At 54.0% G+C, this 21747-nt stretch overlaps 2 protein-coding genes across 2 annotated transcripts; one reads left to right on the top strand and one right to left on the bottom strand.

Moving 5' to 3' along the window:
- Window positions 1-2647: 2647 nt before the first annotated feature.
- MMAB (metabolism of cobalamin associated B) lies at window positions 2648-6961 on the bottom strand. Its single transcript, XM_027689667.1, has 8 exons — window positions 6787-6961; window positions 6612-6705; window positions 6441-6498; window positions 5616-5688; window positions 4767-4864; window positions 4390-4454; window positions 3425-3484; window positions 2648-3264 (listed from the first exon to the last, which is right to left on the bottom strand). The coding sequence occupies exons 1-8, from the start codon at window positions 6944-6946 to the stop codon at window positions 3177-3179; spliced, it is 696 nt and encodes a 231-aa protein (XP_027545468.1). The 5' UTR covers window positions 6947-6961; the 3' UTR covers window positions 2648-3176.
- A 426-nt stretch (window positions 6962-7387) lies between these two features.
- MVK (mevalonate kinase) lies at window positions 7388-20191 on the top strand. The gene is made up of 10 exons (XM_027689601.1): window positions 7388-7497; window positions 7740-7887; window positions 8868-9015; window positions 10155-10310; window positions 13188-13291; window positions 14079-14124; window positions 14948-15038; window positions 15447-15563; window positions 18237-18390; window positions 18712-20191. Exons 1-10 carry the CDS (start codon window positions 7420-7422, stop codon window positions 18861-18863), a joined length of 1194 nt encoding a protein of 397 aa, XP_027545402.1. The 5' UTR covers window positions 7388-7419; the 3' UTR covers window positions 18864-20191.
- The last annotated feature ends 1556 nt before the right edge of the window (window positions 20192-21747 follow it).

Here is a 21747-nt window from a genome sequence, read left to right as displayed (position 1 = left end):
CCCGCGTCGCGGCGGCAATCGAGGGGCTTGAGTTATAGCACAACTTATTCCGTTTTACAGCTCCTACAGCGTTAACAGATGTACAGGCGTCTGATCCAATCATGCAGCAAGAGATTTTGGGGCCAGTTCTTCCAGTTTTGACAGTGTGGAAGCCGGGAGCAGCCATACATTTTACAAACAAGAATAAACGACCCTTAGCAACATATGTCTGTGCTGGCAGCTCCGGCACAGCCCGGGAGCAGGCGCCCTGCGAGGCAGGAATGTGGCTGGGCACTGCACGGACAAAGCATCTGCCTCCCCCGTTATATTAATGAGGTGCAGGCACTAGAATCCCTATGTTGTAGGGCTGGATTTGCTGGGTAGGGACAAAGAGCTTGGAAAAACAAATGCCAGCCCAGAGCTGAGGAGCTTTATTTGTTTTAGAGCCTGTGTTTCATTGTAGTGGCTCTGCTCCTGCTGCCTCACTGGCCTCCGGTGCCGTGGGATCGTTGGCAGGGGCAGCTCGGACGCACTGGGACTTGGTGCACCAGGTCCCTTCTCCAGCCCTGTGTCCCCACCACTGGTCTCTGCTCCCAGCACAGGGAGGAGGGTACACCAGGGTCTGAGCAGTCACAGAATCCCAGAATCATTGAGGCTGGAAAAGCTCTCCAAGACCATCAAGTCCAACCTGTGCCCAATCCCTGCCTTGTCCCCCAGCCCAGAGCACTGAGTGCCACGTCCAGTGGAGACCTTCAGGGATGGGGACTCCACTGCCTGCCTGGGCAGCCCCTTCCAATGCCTGACCACCTTTTCCATGAGGAAATTCCTCCTGATGTCCAACCTGAATGTCCCCTGGTACAGCTTGAGGCTGTTTCCTCTCATCCTGTCCCTTGTTCCCTGGGAGCAGAGCCTGACCCCCCTCCCCCCTCCGGCTCCCCCCTCCTGTCAGGGATTTGCAGAGAGCGAGAAGGTCCCCCCTGAGCCTCCTGTTCTCCAGGCTGAGCCCCCCCAGCTCCCTCAGCCTGAGGCCCCTCAGTGTAACAGCCAGAGGCTCCCTGGTGACCTCAGAGACACCCTCAGGACAGAAAGTCTGCTCCTGGCCCAGTTCTGGGCCACACTCAGCCTTGTCTCTGCTCCCTCCTAAATTAAAACCGTGCACCTGCTTCCCTCTGCCTCAGCCCCCCAGAAACAACTGCTGTGGATAGAGAGGGAGAGGGGGGCTGCTGGGGGCACCCCAATAAATTTAATCTCTCCATCATATTAAAGTGTAGTAGCTAAATTTATTTCCCCTTGCAATCCAAACAATGCCAGCTTTGGTCCCAAACCAGTAGTGAGATTTCTTCCCCCCAGCTGGAAAAAAAAAGGAACTACTATAAATCCCTCTCAGAGCTGATTTATGGAGCATTCATGAAGAATTTATATAGCAAAGGATTTTATTCAATTAAACTTGAAAAGCCTCTCGATTCCTGAGGTTCAGTAACGCTCCCGGAGCCAGAGCTCCCATAAACCTGGATGGCCTGTCTGGAGCAGGCACTGGGGGAATGGCTGAGGTGACACTGAAGCTGACAGGACCATCCAAATCTAGAGCATTTGTCACTGGGATGTGTTCCAGGCTGAGGCTCAGAAAATTACTCCATGAAAAATGTGCATTAACAATAGCCATGAAATATCTGCTTAAAAGCCAGGTGAGTGATGAGACAGGGGATCTGTTAGTGCTGGGTGTTCCTCGCTGCCCAAAAAGGGACACAGAGCCGGGGGCTCTTTTGGGAACAAGTTTAAGGTTGTTTCTGCTCAAATAATTGAACAGGGGAAGGTGCAGGATGGGTTTAAAAGCTGCCTCCACTTTAGTGGACAAGCCCTTGATGGGCATGACCTCTTTCCAGCCCACAGCGTTCCCTGGGGGAAGACTGAGACCACCAGGTCCTACATAGATTCTTCCCAATTTTATTTCCAAGCTGGAAGGGGCTTGGACTTGGCTGCAAAGCTGGAATTGTATGTGTTTTGTGCAGGACATGGGGGTGGGTGTGAGCTCATGCTGCTGCTAGAATGTGCGTGTTTACATGTGGAATAGGAGTGTTCAGTCTCTTGGGAAGCTGGAACAGAGGATGTCTTCTCTGCTGAGCAGTGTTCTGCTCTCATGGTGTTTGCAGCCAGGTTCTCCAAGCTCTAGAATGTTCTCCAGGCCATGCTCCAGCCTGTTCTGTTGGGGGCTCTGTGGGGAAACGCTCCTGAAGTCAGCGTGGACACTGCAGGGTGTGAGACCAACCCTTGGGGTGTCAGCCCCTCTCACCCAGACCCCCAGCTGAGGCACTGTCAGGGCCCTGCTCCTCATCCCAATCCCTTTTCCTGCAACCTCAGTGCCCTGAGGGTGCCAACCCCAGGTCTCTGCTCCCCCAGCTGGTCCCTGTTGCGAGGGGCAGCTCCACCCAGAGTCAACCCCAGAACGACCCTGGGATTCGGCCTTTCCTCCTCTAACCCCTCCATCCTGTGAGCCCCATTCCTGGCAGAGGATGCACTGGATTGTCAGCACCAGAGACATTCCTCACATGCACAACAAGAGGCAGCCAGAGCCAAGGAATTCCTGGTGCATTCCTGTAAATCTGCACGGCTCAGCTCCAGCCAAGGCTGATGGATCGGAAGGGACTTGGAAGAGAAAAGCACACAGGGCTCAGTGTTGAGTGTGACAGTTTAGGGCCCTTTGGTAAAAGGAAGTTCACATTTATTATTTCAAAGCTGTGGACACAATTCCCAAATCCCTCCAGCTGCTGCTCCACACCAGCACTGTGACTGACACAGAGAACCTGATTGTTTTCTTCACTTCACAGAGTCCTGTCTAGGCCTTCCCACAGCACCTGTCACTGCCCAGGGAAACAAAGGCATCTCCAAAGTGTTCTTGGAATTTTCCTGCCTCAACTCCAGCCTGGGAGCAGCAGTGACTCCGGTGCCATCGCCACATGGGATGTGTGGACCAGGCCCAGTGAACAGAACAGCTGGTTTTGGGTCCCTTCCAACTCAGAATATTCTGTGATTCTGTTCCTCTTAGGATTTATCAACAAGGTCATGGTTATTTCACCTGGAAGTTCTTGGCAGATCCCACTTCCAGTCCAGGACTGTTCTCTTTCCCATCCTTGATGGGCAAAAGCAGTCTGCTGGATTCATCTTCCCATGATGAAGGAAATAAACATTCCAGCTCCCCGCTATGGCTCAGGTTTTATATATATTTTCTCTTCCTTCCCTTCCTTCATTGCAGCATAACGTGCCAGGACAAAGAGATAGTCACTGAGCCTGGAAACCAAAGGAAAAGCAGGAAAACCACTTCAAAGATCTTATACCAGAAGCTTCTCAGGAGGCAAAACCCCGCAGTTTTTTCCCAAAACTATGGGAACACCATCAGGAATGCTTCAGTAAGACAGAATAAGGGTTTGGGATTATATTTTTTTTTTACCTGTTTAAATATTTGGCCACATTTGGATCTGCTTCCCCTGCTTGGACTAAAGGAACCACGCTGGAAAAAGCAAAGGAAAATGTTAGTGTTTAACCTTCCAGCTCTGCGTGCACAAAGGGCTGTAATTTGCTGAAGCCCCTTCACTCCCCAACCTCCTCCAGGGTCCCCACTCTATCTGTGAAGGTTTCTGGCTTCCCCAGAGGAATCTGGGAGGCATAAATGGTGCCAATAATGCTTGTGACTGTCCCGGAGGCTCCCAGCTCTGCTCCTCCAAGGATACTCATCCATGGCTATGATTGGACAGAGAGAGACTATTTACAGGGGCTGCAGTGCCAGGACCAGGGGAAATGTCTTTCCACTGCCAGAGGGCAGGGTTAGATGGGATATTGGGAAGAGATTCTTCCCTGTGAGGGGGATGAGGCCCTGGCACAGGTTGCCCAGAGAAGCTGTGGCTGCCCCATCCCTGGAAGTGTCCAAGGCCAGGTTGGATGGGGGTGTAGAATCCCAGAATGGTGTGGGTTGGAAGGGACCTAAAAGCCCATCCAGTTCCAGCCCCTGCCACGGGCAAGGACATCCCTCACCAGACCAGGCCACTCCAACCCCCATCCAACCTGGCCTTGAAAACTTCCAGGGACACCTTAAGCCGCTCAGAGCTTCCCTGAATCTTACACCTGCCAGTGCCCCACCTTCCCACATTTATCAGACCAGACAGGAGCTGAGCACGGAGCTGCAGCTCAACACAACCCTGTCTGTGCTGTCTCAACTCAGATGACCCAGCTGAGGGGAGGGAAGACACAGTCTGGCTCTGTGCTGCCTGCACCCCTGGAACTGGATTAAACAAACAAAAGCTTGGCTCAAGCCCTGAGTGCAGCCCAGCCCTGGCTGGTGGCTCCCACTGCACTGGTTTGCTGCTGTTGTAGTGTCCCCATCCCCTTTTCCCAGTGTTGCCTCAGCACAGCACTCACCACCTCTCAGCCCGGCGGCACACGGCTCGGCAGAAATGGAGAGCAGCACTGCTCCTGCCTCCAGACTGGAACAGCAAGGAAACACCCCCTCAGTGTCTGCACCAACAGCACAGCCTCCCCTCTCCTCCCTGGAAAAGCTGAGCACCTCTCACACACATGGGACTGATCCCTGTGCCATGGCCAGGCAAGGGGAGGGACATCTGAGTGCAGCAGGATGGGGAAATTTAACTCCCAAATCCTCTCTGCTTTTATTTGGCATTTGTCAATGGAAATAGTGGCTTCCCAACCTGTTTTCCTGTGGTAAGCAGTGGAGCAGGGCTCCCCCAAGGAAGTGAGTGAGCCTCCTGCAGTGGGTGAGAGGCACAGGCAGTACCTACGGGCAGAATGAAGGCTTTGAGGGGTGGGAGCTGCTCTGAGTAACTGTCAATCCACTGCTCCAGCTCCAGCACCGGCTTCTCGCTGAAAGATGTACGTTCTGCAGAGGGGAAAAGGAGAATCAGCTGAAAAAAAGTGATTCAGAAACGATTCAGTTGACACACAGAGATCTATTTTTGCTTTCCTTAGATCAGCAAGTCCTAAGAAAGCATCCCAAAAAATTCCTCCTGCTTCAGCAGGGCCGGGTGGGTGCTGGGCCAGTGTCTCGGGCCACCTGACATCACTTGAGTGCCACAAGCACAGCAGCTGCTGGGACTGTGTGTGAGTCACTCAGCACCCAGGGACGTGTGTGCTTCACAGAATCCCAGAATCATTTGGGTTGGAAAAGCCCTCCAAGATCATCGAGTCCAACCTGTGACCGATGCCCACCTTGTTCCCCAGCCCAGAGCACTGAGTGCCACATCCAGTCGTTCCTTGGACACCTTCAGGGACGGGGACTCCACTGCCTGCCTGGGCAGCCCCTTCCAGTGCCTGACCACCCTTTCCATGAGGAAATTCCTCCTGATGTCCAACCTGAATGTCCCCTGGCACAGCTCGAGGCCGTTTCCTTTTGTCCTGTCCCTTGTTCCCTGGGAGCAGAGCCCGACCTGCTCTGGCTCCACCCTCCCATCAGGGATTTGTAAAGAGTGAGAAGGTCTCTCTTGAGCCTCCTTTTCTCCAGGATGAGCCTCCCCAGCTGCTCCTCCCTGTGCCTCACCCAACACCCTGACACTGCACAGTATCTAACCACCCACACAACCCCTTCCAGGCTGTGCCCAACTTTTGCCATCCCAGGAAAAGGCAGGACTTACTCCGGTGAGCCTCCCTGGCCGAGGAGAGCGGTGTGGCGAGGTTGGAGCCCACATCCTGCAGCATGCACTGGACCTGCACGTGGCACCAGGACAGAAACCACAAGTGCTGTCACTCCCCAGCTCTGACATGCCAGGGGAGGTAGATCAAAGATCCCACCCTTGCTGTGCCTCATCCCCAGCCTGCTGCAGAGGGAGCAGGGAAGTGCTCCCCAAATGCTGCTTGAGAAGCCAGATTAGCACATGCACTTGTTTTCACTGGCACATCAAACCAGCCTGGCTGAGTGCAGGACACTGGGAGTGCTCACAGAACGCCTTGGCTGGCAGGACACCAAACCTCTGGGAAAGCAGGGACAATCTGCAGACAGCACTGCCACGTCCCCCTCCACACAGGGCATCTTCACAACCTGGGATACGGGAGAGGCAGCCTGGAAAAGCTTCCTAAAATCTCTGATTAGCTCTTTCTGCATTCCTGTGCTCAGCAAAGTTAATTAGCCAAACTCACAGGCTGCCACCTATGTCACTGCTGTGCCCACGTGGGTCTGTGCTCCAATTTCAAACCCGAGGCTCTGTGACAACAAAACTTGTACCCATAATGTGTATCTGACTTAACTCTGAATGAACCTAGAGATGAGTTTGCTGCCCATAACTGATCACTTGATCTACCACTTTCCTTCTTGGTTAAAGAAATTACCTCTCAGAGAGTAATCTAGGGAGTCTTTAGTATTTATTTATTTAAAGACTAAATGCATTGGATTCCTGTGAGTTTATGTTTCAGTAGCACAGATGCAGCGACTGCACTGGGTGAGGATTACCATTAATACTCACTTTGTGAAGCTGTCCAACAAAGCTGTGGCCCTTTTCACTGCTAAACTCACCAGCCAGCCTTGGTTAGAGCAAAAAAAAAAAAGGAGAGTCAGCTGGGAATGGAGAAATCACCACAAACACGATTTTCCACACGAAAACCCCCCGAGTTCGGCCCCTCCTGGCCGGAGTTACCCGATGGCCGAGCTCAGCTCGTCCGTGGCTCCCAAGGCCTCGAAGATCCTGTCGCCCTTCGGCCGCCGCTCCCCGGTGAAGGTGCTGGAGAATCCTTTGGGAAAGGCGGGGGGGGACCCTCAGGGGTGTGGGGGGACCATGCCCCGGTGCCCCCTCAGTGCCCCCCGGGCTCTACCTGAGTCCCCCGTCCTGGTGTAGATCCGCGGGGACCGGGCGGGGGGGTCACGACCGGGGGGATCGTGGTCGGAGCTGCGGGGGCACAAACCGTGAAGGGGGGACACACCGTGGGGTGGGGTGACACAGAGAGGAGCGGGAGAACAGTGAGGGGAAGACATCAGGGGTGGAGGGGGACACACACCATAGGGGGCGGCACCGGGGGGACACACGGTGAGGGGAGGACACACACTGTGGGGGAGCCACGCCGTGAGCGGGAAACGACACCGTGAGGGGGTTCCGGCCCTCCCTCTCACCTGCCCTCCCCGCTCCGGCCCCGCCGCCCCGCCGCCCCCAGCGGCTCCCACAACTCCCGGCCCGCTATCGCCAGGGCCGCCCGCCGCCACATCCCTCCCGGCCGCCGTCCCCGCCGCCCCGTGACCCTCCGCGGCCGCCGTCCCGCCCCCCGGCCGCGCCCTCGCCCCAGCGCCGCGCCACCGCGCGCCGCCGCCTCCCCATTGGCCAGCACCGAGTCCCGCCCCCGAAGAGCTCGCGGCTATTGGCTGGGCCGTGGGGGGGCGGGGCTGCCATTAGTGGGCGGGGCTGTCATTGGTGGGCGGGGTTGTCAGTCGGCGTGGGCCGTAAGGTGGCGGCGATGTGGGAACGGGGTCTGGTGGTGTCGGCGCCGGGCAAGGTGATTGTGCACGGGGAGCACGCGGTGGTGCACGGCAAGGTGAGGGGGACGGGCAGAGTGAGGGGGCTGGGAGAGCTGAGGGGGCATGGCAGGGTGGGGGTGGGAGTAGAGGCGGGGGCTGGGGCTGAGGCTGGAGGAGGTGAAAGGGGCCCGGACAAGAGGAGGGGAACCGGGCAGGGTGAGGGGTGCTGAGTTCTAGGCTGTGGTGCCGGCCAGGGTCAGGGGTGCCTGTCTCGGTGAGCGCTGCCCGGCCCCCCATGACCTCCGCTCTCCCCCCGCAGGTGGCCCTGGCCGTGGCGCTGGACCTGCGGACGTTCCTCCGGCTGCGGCCCGGGACCGAGGGCCGGCTTCGGGTCTGTCTGCCCGGGGTCGCCGTCGAGAGGAGCTGGGACACCCCCGTGCTGCGGGCCCTGCGGGGCCGGATCGCAGGCAAGGCTGGGGGGGAAGCGCTGTCCGGGTGGGGTGAGACGCCCTCGGTGCTGCTCGGTGGGACCCTCTGCGAGGTGACCCTGCTGGGACTCCCTGTGGGATGATCGTGCAGGAACGCCCGTGGGGTGACTGTGGTGGGACCCCCGTGAGGCAACAATGCAGGGATCCCCCCATGAGGTGACAGTGCAGACCCCCTATGGAGTGACAGTGCTGGAACTCCCATGGGGTGACTGTGCTGAGACCCCTCCATGGGGCAGGACCCCCCCGTGTGCTGACTGTGCTGGGACCCCCCACGGGGTTATTTGCAGTGTTTCCGTCGCTGTCTCTGACCCTGCTCGGTGTGTGTGCTTTGCTGACCTGTCCCCGCACCCTCCCTCCATGTGCCCCCCCCGGTGCTCAGGTGTCTGTGTGTGCCCCCTTCAGTGTCTGTCCCCTCCTGTTTCAGGCTCCCAGGGACCTGTTCCTGTGCTGTTGTAGCTCAGGCAGTGTTGGAACACAGGCAGGAGCCAGGCAGGGACTATGTCCAGGGGTGTGACAGATGGGGGGCCAAAAAGGAGCCTCTCTGGAGCTGGTCAGAGCTGGGCTCCTGAGGAAGGCAGGGATAAGGGGCCCTGTTTCCTGCCTCTCTGCCCCCCAGCAGCCCTCACTGGAATTTCTGCAACATCTTGTATTGGATAGAGCCCTAGAATATCCCAGTTCCAGAATCCACGTTCTTTAATGAAGAGTTTGTGACTTCCCTAGTTCTCCATAGTGATCACTGGGAAGTGTAGCCAAGGAGACATTTGCAGCTGGAAACACTTGGATTTCGGAGTGGCTGGTGGAGAATTTGGTTTGATTTTTACCATGAACCCTGAGGTAGAACCTAAAATCGGCTCCACCTGTTTCTGCCTACTGTAACAGGAGGTGTTGTAAATATTGCTTTCAGTTGAACAATTCCCTGATTTCTGAGTGTTTAAATTCTCCCCTGCTTGCTTCCATAGCTGACTTTGAGGAGTCTAAGTCCCCCAGCCTAGAGCAGCTGGATGCACTGAGGGAGTTTGCTGGAATTGCTGCTGAAGCCTCAGGTCCTGATAGCCTTGCTACCCTTGCCTTCCTGTACATGTGCCTGGCTATTTCAGCTAAGTATGGGTAAGGCTCTTCTCCTGCCCCAAAATAAACCTGTTGGGTGTTGTTCACTATTAGTTGCTGTTGCAAAGTCATGAGGAGAAAACAAATCCTGGGAGCAAAATAAGGAATTACAAGGAGTCTCACTTCATTTGGGTTCTGGGCCCTCAGGAGACTTGAGAGCTGAGATGGTGGGTGAGTGGGTGGGTGCCCTGGGCAGGTGGGTTGGAAATCACCTGCTTTCATTTAGGCATCAAGGGGCTTAAATCAGAGCAATGCATCCCACAGTCACAACACAGACATCCCTCACTCTAGCTGGCAGCTCCTGTATTTGTTATCTGAGCTGTTTGATCCTTTTGTGGGCTAAATGTCCCTAAAAATAGGAGAGGTTGGGGTAAGCCCAACTCAGGGCTGCTCCAGTTTCCAAATTTGCCCAGCACCATTGATGCTCTTGGTGTGACTGGGCAGGTGGTCAGTCTGATACAGCCCTGTTGGCTTTTAGAAACCAAGTCAGACCCCAACTTCAGTATTCACATCAAAGAAACCAAGGGTTAAAGAGCTGGGATGTGCAGCTGCATTGTGGCTGGCCCTGCAGTCTGGGAGTTGCTCACTGGTGGCACTGGGGCTGTCACAGCTCTGAGACCAGCAGTACAGAGTTCTGACACTCACCCACAGGGAAAAACTCCAGGGTTTCAGTTTGGGGTCTGTAGCACAACCCAGGTGTGCTCAGTGGAGCAGAGGGACAGGGATGTGTTCATATTCCGTCTTCCCATTGCTCCAGTGGGATGTAACTGCAATTACAGATTTGGGATATTTACGCTTTATTTAGAAATACTATTAAAATAATGTTCACAGCAGTCTTTGAAGGGGCTCTTTGTGATGCTGCTCAAGTATTTAGTTACCGAGTGTCCCCGCTATCAGCCTGACAAACTGTGCCAGTCATGGATCCAGCTCAGCAAGGCTTTGTCTCAGGCTTAGCTAGGCCACTCCACTGGAGAATGAGTCCTCCTGAAGCCCCTGTGTGTCAGATGTGTGTGCTGATGTTACCAGTTTTCAACCAGCTTTCCCTCCAATCAGTCCCAGTTGGCCTCTTTTGCCTCTGTAGTGTTGTCTCAGGGTGGAATTTGGGGTGGTTGTGTCATTCCTGTGTGTCTGTGTTCCAGGGACGTTCCGAGTGTGGACATCCTGGTGTGGTCGGAGCTGCCCACGGGAGCAGGGCTGGGCTCCAGTGCTGCCTATGCCGTGTGCTTGGCTGCTGCCCTGCTCATGGTGTGTGGGGCCATCTCCTGCCCACTGCAGGAGGGAGACTCCACAGCCAGGTAAGGAACTGGGGAAGCCTCCTTGCCTGGGATCCACAGCTCTGCTCCCTGTGCCACATCTTTCCTTTTACCTCCAGGAATTCTGGCACTGCCACCTCTCCTGCTCTCTTGGCTGTGACCACAGCAGTGGCACCCTGAGCCCATTTCCTGTCTCTCCCTAGTGTTCCCAACCCTGTCCCAGAGCCCTGACCTGAAATCACATTTATCATTCACTTCTCCTGATAAAAGCAGCTGGATGCAGAGACATCATAAAACTCACCCCATTTCCTTTGTCTGGTGTCACATATACATAGTTAAACAGGGGGAAAAAAAAAAGCTTGATTTTTTTCCAAGCAAATAAAACACACACTTTAATGTGCTGAATTTTTTTAACCTCAATTTCCTCTGTTGTCTCTGAGCGTCTTCCAGGTTTTGCTTTGAGTCCTCCAGGATCCTTTCTGGGTTTTCTGTATTTCCCATGTTTTTGGGGTTTTTTTCTGTGTGTGCTACGTTTCCTCCTGATCTCCTGCCTGTCTTTCCCCTTTATCAGTGGCTGGTGAAAGAGAGTTTCTTTCCTTCTACCCTTGGAGCTCAGCCCTGGAGGCCTGGTGTGCTGTGCCCTGTGTGAGAGGAGGCTCTGTTTGAAGCTGTGTGCCACAGCTGGGGGGGTCAGAACTTCCTTGTGCTCCCTGTGCCAGGTGCAGCCTTTTCTGGCTGTATTTGGTATGGGATGAGAGTGAGATGGCAAGGGGAGGGGTTGTGAGACTGTGTTCTGCTTCTAAACTAGAATTTGCAGCTTGACCCAGAAACAGGTTCTTGGAGGGAGCAGTTTGTCCCCCGTGCTCGGGCAAATCTCCCACACTGAGAACTGAAAGGGCAGCTCCACTCGGAGCAGCCAGGATGTCTTCATTCATTCCCTTGGCTGCAGCGTGGATCCAGCATAATTCCTTCCTTGCAGCTGGCATGCAGAGGGGAGAGTGAGAGATGGGGGTGTCAGACTTCAGAGGGTTTTTGCTTAACGTGGCAAGAAAAGAACAGCGTGATATAATGGCTCCTGTGTCGGGAGGAATCGCAGCCTCTCAAAGAGGATTAAAAACAAGTGGTTTACAGCAAGCCTCGCTCCTCTCTGGGAGTGGTGGTGTTGGGAGCTGTTCTCTGAGTGCTCCACAGATTAAGTACTGGCAAGTGGGATGCAAGGTGTGTGGAGATGGATAAAGACGTTCAGCTGAAGCCCGGGGAAGTGGGAGTGAAGGGAAACAGCTTCCACACAGCAGGTGGCTCTTGGAACTTCTGCCTTGCCTTGCAAGACTCTGTGAGGCTTTTCCAAAATCTGTATTTGTGCCTGTGCTCTAGCATGGAATACCTATTTTATTCTAAAGACCTGTTGAATGGACTGTAGAGCAGGCTTGTGGTGTGCAAGGAGCGTCAGAGGTGTGTCTCTGCTCAAACTGAGAGTAGGCTTAGATGGGATATTGGGAAGAAATTCCTTCCTGTGAGGGTGGTCAGGCCCTGGCACAAGTTGCCCAGAGAAGCTGTGGCTGCCCCATCCCTGGAAGTGTCCAAGGCCAGGTTGGATGGGGCTTGGAGCAACCTGGGATAGTGGAAGGTGTCCTTCCCCATGGCAGGGGATGGAATGAGCTGAGCTTTAAGGTCCCTCCCAACCCAAACCATTCCATGATTTGGGTCCCTGTGTGAGGTAAATATGTCCCTGCAGGGTGCAGGAGGCTCAGCTGGCTCCCTGTGGGTGTTGAGCTTCCCTTGAGGTGCCAGAATCATTCAGTGTGGAGGGAACAAGTGGGTTTGAGAGACTGGTGAGTTCTGAAGGGGATGTGTGGGAAGCCGTAGGGTTTTGGGAGGCAGTGGGGGAGAAATCTCTGAAGTCACAGCCAGCAATTGCTCTGTAAGTGGCAGCTCTGCCTTTGCTTTTTTCTGCTTCTGCAGCCCGTTAATTAGTGTGTTCAGTAAGGGGCCTTGATCCTTGTGAGTCTGACCCAGCACCAAAGTCTGTGCCAGCATTTAAACTCCCAAAGCATTCGCCAGTTTGTGTGACTGCTTTTCAGATGACAGAAAACCTGCTTTTGCGATTTTTAGGATAACACCTTCTGGATGTGTGTCTGCTTCCCTTCTGTGCTCCCTGGGCCAGCACTTGGCGCAACTTCAAGTGTTTGGAGTTAATCCCTAAAAATCAAAGTATTTGCTGGAGATGATGGAGTTAGAACTGATACACTTTTTGACCCATTTTGGGAGGCTCTGCAGCTGAGCAGCTGGTCACCAGGGGCTAAAGTTGCACATCTGAAATGCAGCTTTTACCATTCTGTTCTCACCCTCTGCTCCTGTAAGTGCACTGTCCTGCCTGTTGATGAGCAGGATCTCACACCAAGATCAGAGAATCATGGGATGGTTTGGGTAGAAAGAGGCCTCAAAGATCATCTCATCCCACTCCCCTGCCATGGACAGGGACACCTTCCACTGTCCCAGGTTGCTCCAAGCCCAGTCCACCCTGGCCTTGGACACTTCCGGGAATGGGGCAGCCACAGCTTCTCTGGGCAACCTGTGCCAGGGCCTCACCACCTTCACAGGGAAGGATTCCTTCACAGTATCCCACCTAACCCTGCCCTCTGGCAGTGGAAGCCATTCTCCTTGTCCTGTCACTCCTGAACCTTATATATGGTCTCTCTCCATGTTTCTTCTAGCCACTTCAGGTCCTGGAAGGCCACAATTATTAGCTTCTCTTTTCCAGGCTGAACAATCCCAACTCCCTCAGCCTTTCCAATGTGTTTGTTGAGGTGGGGATGGGTTTGGACTTGCATCCTGTTAAATTTGATCTCCCTGAATCTACTCCCTCCCTCACACTGGCCTGGGGTAATTGTGTGTTGGGGTCATTTTCTTGCCTTCCAGGTGGACAGAAGAAGAGCTGACGTTAATTAACAGCTGGGCCTTCCAAGGGGAGCGGGTGATCCATGGGAATCCATCGGGTGTGGATAATGCTGTTGGTACCTGGGGTAGGTGTGTGTGCTGCTCCCCACGTTAACTCCCAAATCCAGAGCCCTGTTTTGTTCAGAGCAGAGGGAATCCTTCAGTTTGCCCCATCTGTGAGCTGGGACTGGCTGCAGGAACACCAGGGCTCTGTGTCCCCCTGGGCAGGTGCCATGGGGCAGAGACCCCACCACAAATAACTGATATTTTAAACATTCTGGCAGGAACAAAGAAGCCTAATCCCATCCCAGGGATAATGCTGGAGAAAATGCAGTTGGACAGCTGTCATTTAGTTTCAATTAGCAGAGACTTCCCAGTGTTTTGAAAGTGTCCTTGGAGACTGTTAATAATCTTTCTAATGAGACCTAATCGCAGTGCCTCTGTGAGGGTAGGAGCCAAGTGAGACATTCCTTCTGGACAATGAAATTCCATGCTGAAGGATGGCTGCTCACCCATTCAGTCCATGGAAACCCCTGTCCTTGGCTCTGCCCCAGGGAAGCGCTGCTGGATTCTGTTTTTTTTCAGGGAAGATTTACTGCTGGCCAAACTGTTTGCCTTTTAAAAAATTATTTGATGTGATCCCAGATTGGAGGAGAGCAAAGGGAAGGGCCCTGGGTTAACTACGTCCGGCCAGACCCTCTCATTAAGGCAGCAGGGTGAGGCACATTTGTGCTGCTGGAGAACATGGTTCATTTAGCTGGTGTTTCTTGCAATTACTGTCACAGGCTCTGGGTGAGGTTCTGAGGATGAAAGAGCTCCTGTGTTATCTCTGCACTCACCCTGTGCCGAGACAATACATGTATTTTACTTTAGGTGGAGCCCTGAGATACCAAGCAGGAAAAATCACACCATTAAAGAGGTAATACTGGAGTTTAAAAATAACCCTCACACACGGTGGGTGGAACATGTCAGGGAGGCTCTGGGTGGGTGTTGTGGGTATGAGGATGATGGGAGGTGGCTGGAGCGTGGGAAGGGCTTTGCAGCCACATTTGGGGGGTGGGCAGCCTGAGTGTTGCCTTGGTTTGGGGTGGATGGGGGGGACAATGAAACGTTTGGTCATTATCTGGCATTAGATGAACACAGCACGGAGGATCAATATTAATTTCATGGCATTATGGGCAGCAGGAATGGATCTGCTCCTGGCAGCAAATGACATTGTGGGGAGGGGGAACTTTGTGCTTACCTGGTGGGGGGAAAACCCACTGGCAGAGAGAAATCTGGGTCCTGCGTGTTCCTTCTGCCTCCTGCCAGCCAAGGATAATCTGACTCCATTAAAATCTTTCACAGTGCATGAAATTGCTCTATTAGCAGTTAATGGCCACTGCTGGCTACCCTCATGGAGAGGATTTCAAAGGAAAAATTTTGCTTGAAAACCACAGATTTCAGTAAATACATTTCAGTCCTATTTATAGTACTAGTGCAGTTGTTCCTTGTATCCAAGAGGAAAAAGCCTGAACCCAGCACTGAAGCACCTGCTTAAGTTTTGTAAAACTAATGGGTCTTCTTATCTTGGGCGTCTGAAAGAGGCCTTTTGAGGCAGAATGAGCTTTGGCCTTGGGGGCTGTGAAGGAAAGAGGCCAGGAGATGTTCCCTGCCCATGGTAGGGGCTTGGAATGAGATGGGCTTTAAGGTCCCTTCCAACCCAAACTGCTCTGGGATTCTCTATCTCCTGTTGCTTTCAGGGTGCCCATGCTGAGGATCTTGCTGACCAACACAAAAGTCCCTCGAAGCACCAAGGTCCTGGTGGCTGGGGTCAAGGAGAAGATCCTGAAGGTGCAGCACCTGTGTGGTTGTGGGGATGGAGATAACCCTCATGTGGGACTGTAGCTCCCACAGTGATCCTTTGGGAGATTCCTCCTGTGGTCACTGCATTCCTATCTACTGCCTAAAACCCAGCTGCCTGGGAATGGGGGTTCAACTCATCTCCTCCTTTTCTCCAGCATTAACAGGGCTTGCCACGAAAATCACCACTTTGCAAAAGAACAGTTCATTCCTCTGGCCTTCCCCTCTCTTCCTCCATTTTCTGCAGGCAGGAGCAGCGCTGCCTTGCAGTGGGGTGCTCTGTGAATGAGTAGCCCCAAATGGGGTGAGGAATTGCCCAGCTCAGAGAGACTGGGGCCGGTTTCATGCCAGTGCTTTGGAAGGCCAGTGTCTCACCTCTTCCTTCCCCCCCTTTCTCAGTTCCCTGCAATAATGAACCCGGTGCTGGACTCCATCGATGCCATTTCTCAGGAGTGCCAAAATGTTCTGGAAGAGATGCCTGCAAATCCATCACCAGAGTATTACCCTGTGCTGGAGGTAAGGGGCTTGTTCGCCAGTATTTTTAGACACTGCTACTGTTGAACATCAAAATGTCATTTAAAGAACATTAGGTCTGAGAAAAAAATGTGATGGCAGGAAATGTTCAGTTCCGAGCGAAGCCGTGGTCTGTGTGTGCTGCTTTTAATGCCCTTCCTGGAGCCAGGAGACACAAAATGCTGCTGCTGCCTCTCCACAGCTGTGGGTTGGGAACGGGGGCAGTGAGCCTGGGGCTCTGTGGACCTGTGGCTCTGGAGAGTTGGTTTCCCTTCCCTAAGAATCGTGGAGTGATGTCTGTGCCATGGGCCAGCCGTGCTCGTTCTGGCAGTCACTGTGAAGCAACTGCTCTTTCACTGCCAGGGCTGGAGTGAGGAGTGGGAGCCCAGAGCCACTGGTTTGTGATGGGCTGGTTCTGAGCCAGCTCCCAGTGCCCTGCGCTCGTCCTGGCTCCGGAGAACGACAGACAGAGCTGTGCCCAGAGCTGACCTGACAGTGATGCACGAGGTGCACACAAAGATCTGTTTGTCTTGGCTTTGCTCACAGAGAAGAGGCTGCTGGGGGGGAGGAACACGCTTCCGAGTGGAAGAAGTGCTGAGAGTGCTGTAATGCTGATCCCCAGCACCGGGGGGAGGGATGTGTGTCCCAGCTCAGCCAAACCTGGCCTGGCCCTGGGAGCCAACCTGGACAGTCAGGAACCACTTGGTACCAGCAAGGCAGATCTTTGTTGGCATCTGGATCTCTTCTGTGAGGACTCTGCTCGTCCTTGCTCTTGCTGGTGGGTTGTTCCCTCCGCAGCTGTGAGGGGTCTCCTGTGGGATTTGTGGAAAAGTCTTGCTCTCTTTGCACCAAAAGGGTGGTGGGATCCTGTACCCATCAGGGTGGACTGAGCTGGCATCAGCTGGGGGAGGTCTGGAGTCTGTTCACAGCACAGCTTCACACCGCTCTTCCCCTTAATTCCATGTCCTCAGGCTGTTGCAAGTATTGGGGTACAGGGAAGAGGGGAGATAATTGGAGTTGTGCTCTGAGATCCTCACATGGAAGATGCCAAAGCATCCTTGCATCCCACACCCAGGAAGCAGCTCTGCAGTGAGCAGGTTCCTGTCTTGAATCTGTTGTTTTGTCTTGTGCTTGAAGAGCACAGCTGATTATATTTTTTTGGCTGTTTCTGAAATGTGCTGTTCTGGCCAGTGCTGTATTAGACCCATCGAACTAGTCTAGTGTGTCATAAGCTGTCATCTGATTCCTGGCAGATTTTGGATCAGGAGATGACAGGTGTCTTGGATCATCACAGACAGTGCTGTGCCCTCACTCAGGCATGTAAAGAGGCTTCTGGATGGACGTGTGTCCAGCCCAGCCCAGGAGGTTGATGGTTGAGCTCTGTGTGCTGCTGGCTCCTTCCTCTCCCTGCTGTTCTTTAAACAGGACAGAAATGCTCTGGAAGGGGGAGAGGGATTATTCCTGCACTGTCCCCTCCTTATAGTGTTGGCAGGAGACCCGTGTGGAGCTGAGAGAGGGTGATGTGCCCCTGTGTTCCCTGTGCATCCCTCCTGGCTCACTGTGAGCTGCAGACAGGTAAGAGCTTTGGCCACTGACTGGAGGAGGGAACACAGGGCTGCTGTTAGGGAGCCTTTCTGGGACTGGTCCTGTGTCCCCTGGCTTGTGACAGCCTCTGGGAGCAGCCACCACGTGCTTTGGAGGTGGTGGAGTTGGGGTGTCAGAGTGGTGTTGCTGAGAACAACCTTCCTCTGCTGCTGGTGCTGATGAGCTGTGATGGCCCCGTGGTACCTGGGGTCCAGTGTCAGCTCCTGACCAGGCTCCAGACCTACTCTGAGCACAGACTAAGCCCTTCCCTCTGGTCCTGAATCCATCACCTGTTGTACTGGGAGGAGAGAAGCTGTAACTCCCAGCTGTGTGGTGTTGCCCATCCCTTGGGGCTGCTGGGGCAGCTCTCTCTGGAGCAGCAGATCTATGCCTGGCTGGGGCAGTGGGCAGGGCTGCACTCACAGCACTGCCAGGAGGGTGTGGGTGCATTCACAGGGTGGCCTGTGCTGCTCCTGAGGGAAGGACTCTGTCGACCCCACTCGAGCTGGGTGCCAGATTCCCAGTGTGGAGCTGCCAAGAGGCCCCTTGGCTCCTGGCCCAGGCCCTGCCCATGAGGAGGAGAAGTGCTGCCCAAAGCAAACAGGGGAAGGTACCTCTGTGTGGCCTCTGCAGTGGTGCCTCAGTCGTGTCAGAAGTCCCTGGTTTTAGCTCTGCTGGATGGATGGCAGGGCAGGGGGACAGGAATGAGAGATGCTGGCTCAGTGCCCTTCCCGCGGCCTTGCACAGCCTCCTGCTCAACACTCGTGTGACAGGGAGAGGAAAGGAGTCAGGAGGCATCACAGAGCTCTGGAATAAATGTCTGCTGGCAGCTTGCAGTGATCAGGGTTTTCTGAGGAGGTCCAGGAGCTGTTGTACCCTTGTCACTCTACAATGGATGAGGGGGACAGGGACAGATGAGCAACCCAAGGCTCAGACTCTGTCCTAACCTTGTTGCCTGGTGCTGGTGGGTAAATTTCTGGCAGAAACAGGATAGTTGGAAGGTAGGGCAGCTCCCCTGCACCTCTCTACCACTTCTGTAAAGACCTTCTGTCTCCACATGTGCTCACCTCATCTCTGTGTGGTTGCTTTCAGGAATTCTTTGACATAAACCAACACCACTTGAACGTGCTGGGGGTTGGACACCCGTCCCTGGACAGGCTGTGCCAGGTGACGGCATCCCACGGGCTGCACAGCAAACTGACCGGGGCTGGTGGGGGTGGCTGTGCCATCACTCTGCTGCCACCAGGTCAGTGACTGCCACCCCAGGCATCCTTCCCCATTCCCCACAGCCCTGGGGGGCTCAACTTTGGGGGCAGAGGGATCACTGCCAGCCCTGGTGTGGCTGTGGTGGGATGGGGTGGGATGTCTGGCAGAGCTACCTCGGTATGGGGGTGGGGGTTGCAGTGTGTCATCCAGGGGCGGTTCAGGGCATTCATTTATGTGTGTCAGGCCCTGAGGGCACTGGCCCCGTGCCAGGGGCCATGTGTTTGAAGGTGCCATGGCCTGTTTTGCTCTCCCTGCGGTGGCCCAGCTGCCTCACTGGCTGCTCTTGCCTTCCTCTTGGCAGACACCTCCCCGCTGGCCGTGGAAGCAGCCAAGCAAGACTTGTGTGCCTGTGGATTTGAATGCTGGGAGACCAAGATCGGGGCCCCCGGGGTGACCCTGCACTCCCTCTCCTCTCTGAACACCCAAGTGCTGCACATACTCTCCCAGAGTTAAGCTGCTGCCTCTGGCAAGAAGAGCCCTTGGCACCAAAGCTCGGAGCTTTGTGTGCCTGGATGCCTGGAAACTTCTTCCCCACTCTCCTGTGTGACTGAGGACCTCTACACATGGGTGTGGAGCCAGTTTTGAGCCTGCTGTCACTGGGACTGGGGGCTGCCATGGGGACCCGGGAGCACCTACCTGCTCTTGGGTGAGGTGTGGGTTTGACCCAGGCTCTCAAAATCCTGGTTTGAATTTACTTTCTCAACTGCTATGCTAATCCCAAGGGGCAGGAGGAGAGGGGCTTGACTGGATTCCAACAGGATAATGACACTTTGCTGCTTCAGATGCATGTGGTGTCTCCTTTCTCCCTGGTGTCCCGTGGAGGGGGCTGGCAAGGTGGATGTGCTTTGACATTTTTGGGTGACAAACATCTTGGCAGCTGAGGGTTGACACTCAGATCTCTGTTTCTTCTGGACTCCAATTCACAGTAGAGAGGAAACCTTTAATACCGCTCTTACTGCTACTAATTAAGAGTTGGGTAATTAAAATGCAAGATAGAGCACAATTCCAGTGAAATTATCAGTTTTCACTCTTTTCCATAATCTCTGCCTGGGCTGATAAGCAGAGTGCTGTAGTCGGACTCTGTTTTTATTCACAGGCTCAAGGTCTGGCTCAAACAGCACCTGTCACCTGCAAAGAGGGCAACTCCAGGCAAGGGCAGGCTTAAAATTTCTGCTTTTAATAACTGTTCTCTCACGCTTCAGTCTTAAACCAGCACGTCCCTGACCCTGCCTGGTGTTGGGTTTACTTTGATGTAATTAAGTAGGGGAAAGAAACCCAAACCACGTCCTCAAAAGCTCACCATAAGTTGCAGTTGGCAAACTCTAAAACCTAAATGCGTTTAGACTTATTACACAAATGTAAATGGATTTTTTTACTCCTAAAATTTTAATGAGTTGTGCCACGGAACAGAAGGGAATTGGCAGGGAAGTGGCTGAAGCCGGAGTCTCTGGGAGCCATGAGCTGACTCTGAGTGACTGTGGTCTCTGCTGTACCTGCCAAAGGGGTTTTATCATTGTTCTCTTTGTCTGGGGTGGGTTTTTTAAGTGGGTTTTTAAGTGTATCTCTGCTCAAGAACTGCTTCATTTAAAACTGAGTAATGAATTGGCAGAGGTGTGGAACTCACCTTCCCCTTCCAGCCCAGGAGTAACAAAAGCAACTGTGAGAACCTGAGATGTTCTGGCTTTAAACTCCCAGCAGCGTGGTGACCAGCTTTAGTTCCCTGATCACATGTAAAACTGTCTCTGGTTTTAATAAATTGATGGATTTTTTTTATGTGCAAAGTGTTCTTTGATAATTATTCTGGGTACAAAAGGAAAACAGTACCTTACACTGCTTCAGGAGAGCAGGTCTCAGATGCTGGCTTTCTACATGTCTAATTACAATTCCAATTTGCATCCAAGAACGGCTTTACACTAATCACAAGTCAGAAAGGCTGATAAATAATTTACTATTTTCTAATACAGTGTAATCAATGTGAGTATCTGGGAGCGTGTTGACTTTAACCACTTACATGTGTCTGTACTTTGTGAGGGTTGGCACAAAGAAATGCCAAATCCAGCACGGGGAAAACTCACTTCTAAACGGCACGTCAGGGGCTGAGCCTCATTAACTGCCTTCTCTGGAGCGAGGGCTGGGGGAGAGAATGGAGAGGGAACTCACAGAATCCCAGGATCACTGAGCTTGGAAAAGACCTCCAAGATCATCAAGTCCAGCCCTTGACTGACCCCCTCCTTGTCACCAGCCCAGAGCACTGAGTGCCACGTCCAGTCGTTCCTTGTACACCTCCAGGGGTGGGGACTCCACTGCCTCCCTGGGCAGCCCCTTCCAAAGCCTGACCACCCTTTCCGTGAGGGAATTCTTCCTGATGTCCAGCCTGAACCAGCCACCTCTGCAGGTTTCCTCCAGGTTTGCTCATCTCACTCTGCTCACTGCTGCAGTGGAAGTGGGGGATGTTCCCAGGCCCAGGAGGGGTGTGGCACTGTGGGGGGCAGGAGGGTGCCCTGGGCTGGGGTCTGTGGGACTCTGCTGTGGGAAGGGCCCTGAGCCAGGGTGGCACTGCCAGCAGGACCCTGCCCACCCCAACACTGGGACTCTGCCTTCCCTGTGCCACAGGGACCAGAACTGCTGAAATCAGCACCTGGAGCCAGTCCCAGTCTGTTGGAAGTAAGCACAGATTTCACATCCATCTGTGAGCACGGGAGTGCCCGTTCCCTCCTTTCCAAATTCCTCCTTCGCCAGCTCCATCAGAGGCTTTGCAGGGGCCTCATACACCCACTGGGATAACCCAGGGATGTCTGGAATGTATCCCAACTTCTGCAGGGGAATCACCCCTTCATTTGCAACAACTTGCAACCACTTCCTGTGATTCCTTGAGCTCTGGGGTACAGGCACCCCATTCCTGCCCCTCATCAGCCGTGAGCAGCAGGAGCAGCTGCTCCCATGGGAATGGTGCCCCAAACAGACACGGGGGATGCAGCAGGAGGCACAGCCGCCTCTCTCCTGCACTTTGCTGCCTTGGGAGCAGAACTGGAGCCCAGCCGAAGCCCGTGGAGTGTGTTCTCCCCACGGATCATCCTTCCTCTCCCAGCCACCCCACAGCCGCGCGCTCCGGCCGCTCCCACGTTACGGATGTGCAGTGGAGCAGCGATTGCTGCTGAAGGATTAGCCTGGTAATTTGGCTAATTTTTCTCAAGCTTCATTTTTCACATTATGAGCTTTGCAGAAAGACTAACGAGCCTGGCTTTGCCTCTAATAGCCAGCGCAGGAACGGGGAGGGTAAGATGTGCTCCATCCTCAGGGATGGATTGAGGAATTGGGAACACGCTGGCCACCCTGG

Source organism: Neopelma chrysocephalum, unplaced genomic scaffold (assembly GCF_003984885.1).
Source record: "Neopelma chrysocephalum unplaced genomic scaffold, ASM398488v2 Primary Assembly neopelma1_77, whole genome shotgun sequence".
Lineage (NCBI taxonomy): Eukaryota > Metazoa > Chordata > Aves > Passeriformes > Pipridae > Neopelma > Neopelma chrysocephalum.
This window is presented reverse-complemented; position numbering and strand designations above follow the sequence as displayed.